This window comes from Silene latifolia, chromosome 4, assembly GCF_048544455.1.
Source record: "Silene latifolia isolate original U9 population chromosome 4, ASM4854445v1, whole genome shotgun sequence".
Taxonomy (NCBI): Eukaryota; Viridiplantae; Streptophyta; class Magnoliopsida; order Caryophyllales; family Caryophyllaceae; genus Silene; species Silene latifolia.
This window is the reverse complement of record NC_133529.1, coordinates 105,979,899-105,980,975: the sequence shown is the minus strand read 5'-3', so window position 1 is coordinate 105,980,975 and position 1,077 is coordinate 105,979,899. Positions and strand designations below refer to the sequence as shown.

General features: G+C 42.3%; 1 protein-coding gene across 1 annotated transcript; it reads right to left on the bottom strand.

The window, feature by feature from the left end:
- LOC141651877 (uncharacterized) lies at nucleotides 1-855 on the bottom strand. Its single transcript, XM_074459570.1, has one exon. The coding sequence runs from the start codon at nucleotides 853-855 to the stop codon at nucleotides 1-3; it is 855 nt and encodes a 284-aa protein (XP_074315671.1).
- Between the last annotated feature and the right edge of the window lie 222 nt (nucleotides 856-1,077).

Below are 1,077 nucleotides of genomic sequence, written 5' to 3'. Positions count from 1 at the left end.
TCAGGAAATCTCTTGGATACAGGGTGGTTCATCAGGGTAGCCAATTATTTTCCAACATTGATTTTTGACATGTCCTTTCCTTGTGCAGGCAGGACAAGTTGGTGCAGTTTCATTTTCCTTCTGGTCAGCAGCATAAAAGGCAAAGTTGTCAACTTCCAGCTTCTCCATGTCTGTGCTCTTGTAGTTATTTCTCTGAGCCTCTTCATGTTGAAAGATTGCAGCAGCTTCCTCCACAGTTGGAAGAGGATTCATCATGAGGATATGGCTTCTCATGGTAGCATAAGAAGGATGTAGCGCATTGAGGAATTGAAACAACTTTCTTTCATTTTGCTCTTTCAGTTGAGCATCCAACCAAGCATTTATCTCAGAGGTGACTTGGGTAACAGGTGGCCAATCCATCATGATTTCAAGGCTTTGCCATAAGATCCTAAGCTCTGTGAAATATTCACAGATGGATTTGTCACCTTGAACAAGCTCCTCAAGATCTTTGTTGAGCCTGAACTTCCTTGCCCCATTACTCACAGAGAATTGAGTTTGGAGGTAATCCCATATTTCCTTTGCTGTCTTGGAGTACATGACTGATCTCTTTATAGGCAGATCCACATTGTGTATGATCCATGAGATGAGGAGGCAGTTGCAGGTGTCCCAAGCTGCCTCTCTGTATGGATCATTTGTGGGCCTCTTTACCACTCCAGTTAGGAATCCCACTTTCCTCTTAGAGCAAATGGCTATCTCCATTTGCCTTTTCCATTCCATATAGTTCTCGATACCAGTTAACTTAGTATCAACAACTACTGGATGAGTGCTCTCTGCAGGGTGCAGATATAGAGGGTCAGTAGGATCCATGGTGGCCATTGTTGTTATGGGAGTATTTGTGTTTGTAGTTGACAAAGTGTTTGCAGCGGATAGAGTGTTGTTTAGGTCAACCATTTTGAGGGGTTTATTGTATTTGAAATGGTATTAACAGGAGTTAAGTTTCCCGAGTTTGAAGGCAATGAGGACTGCACTTTATATAAGAAAAAGTTTCAAGTTGGTGAGTGTGAGTGAATGCTCTTCTTGTGTGGTTATCAGTCTCCT

What these genes read in the sequence shown, in the direction of transcription:
- LOC141651877 (XM_074459570.1), bottom strand. Translation starts at nt 855, where the DNA reads ATGGCCACCATGGATCCTACTGACCCTCTATATCTGCACCCTGCAGAG.